Source organism: Atta cephalotes (assembly GCF_000143395.1).
Source record: "Atta cephalotes unplaced genomic scaffold scaffold00005, whole genome shotgun sequence".
In the NCBI taxonomy this organism is placed as follows: Eukaryota; Metazoa; Arthropoda; class Insecta; order Hymenoptera; family Formicidae; genus Atta; species Atta cephalotes.
The window spans coordinates 269,767-271,195 of NW_012130069.1; the positions used below are offsets into that span (position 1 = coordinate 269,767).

Consider the following 1,429-nt stretch of genomic DNA (forward strand, 5'->3'; position numbering starts at 1 on the left):
ATATATATATATATATTTTAACAGAACATAATACGGACGTAAAATCGTCATTCAACATAAAAATTGTTTGCATATAGGAAAATTCGATACCAGTGAGAATCAAATATATTTAACGTTAAATGTGTAATGCAGATACGAGCCGTTCGCTTCGCATCCCGTGGTTCGTATCGATCACAATACAGCAATTCTGACGGGAAGTAATAAACACGAAACAAACGTGGAAAATGAACTATGATTGCATGTTTGTTATTTGTTAACTTGCGGGAAACTATTCTTTATAAAATCAAGAATTAAACCTTTAATTTGGAATTTAAAAGAATAAATCCTATTAACAAATACAAAACCTCAGAATTTCCATATTAATTTACTGCTGAAAGGATTAATTCTTGATAACAAAATATGTATATATTAAGATAAAAATAATTAGTATAGTGATTTTAGCGCGTTTTCTATAGCATTTTAATTGAGTAGATGTTTTGTTGTTCCATTATTGTTATAAATATTAATATTGTCTTTTCTAATTATATTCTCATAAAAGTCCATTAAATTTTTATTTTTCGCACAGTATTTCCTTCCATTGAGCTTCAATTAAGTACACATATATCTGTGACACTTTAGTTTTGTTGTAAAGTTAAGTTTTTACATATGTTGATTTAGAATAATGCACGCAATAAAAAGTAACATTCATTTTTTTAGAGCTTCGTTGATTTTTGATACATAACGACGAATTCAATAATTCGCACGAATTATACGTACGCATACATTAAATTCAACGGCACGGAACGGCGCTGTTAATCACCATAGTATAATTGGATATAGCACGATACGTAACAATCGATGTATCGATGCAAACAAGCTCTATTTCTAATTCGATAGGCACGGTGCGAATACCACTGCACCTGCAATCAGTGAGAGGAAATGACCGGCTATTGGCTCATCATCGCGATCATGGCAAAAAATGGAGGGCTTCGCAGACCAGAGGACATGTGTCCTGACAAGAGGAAGAAAACTCTCAGCAACAACGAGTACATACCTGGATATGAAAATAATATCTAATTTTCCTTTAATGCTGGCGCTCTTTCTATCAACCAACGACGCAATCAGCTCAATTGCACCTGCGTTTTGCAGCATCCTGGGAAAGAGCGATTTTTTTCCCGCTGTCAAGCTAGTCCTTGTATAACACTTAGACCAAAATGCAATTATTTTGTTTCAAGAACTTTAATCGAGTTTCTCTCTCTAGTCACATACGACATTTTTTAGTCACGAAGAGATATCTATGTTATTACATTATATGCTTAAAAAAGTAAAGTCAGAAACACATTGAAAAATGTAAGATAGTGCAAAGAAGCAGTAAACAATTCGGTCAATCACAGCAGAGAACGTGACATCATTGCCTTACATTCACTATTGTGAATTCACTATTGACCAA

At 33.0% G+C, this 1,429-nt stretch overlaps 1 protein-coding gene across 1 annotated transcript in view; it reads left to right on the forward strand.

Annotated features, from left to right (window-relative positions):
• Positions 1 to 995, forward strand: part of LOC105626216 (tachykinin-like peptides receptor 99D) — a 53,836-nt gene extending 52,841 nt beyond the window's left edge. The window contains exon 6 of the mRNA XM_012207522.1: positions 877 to 995. Within this exon, the coding sequence (XP_012062912.1) occupies positions 877 to 995 (119 nt within the window). The remainder of the gene's footprint in view (positions 1 to 876) is intronic.
• The last annotated feature ends 434 nt before the right edge of the window (positions 996 to 1,429 follow it).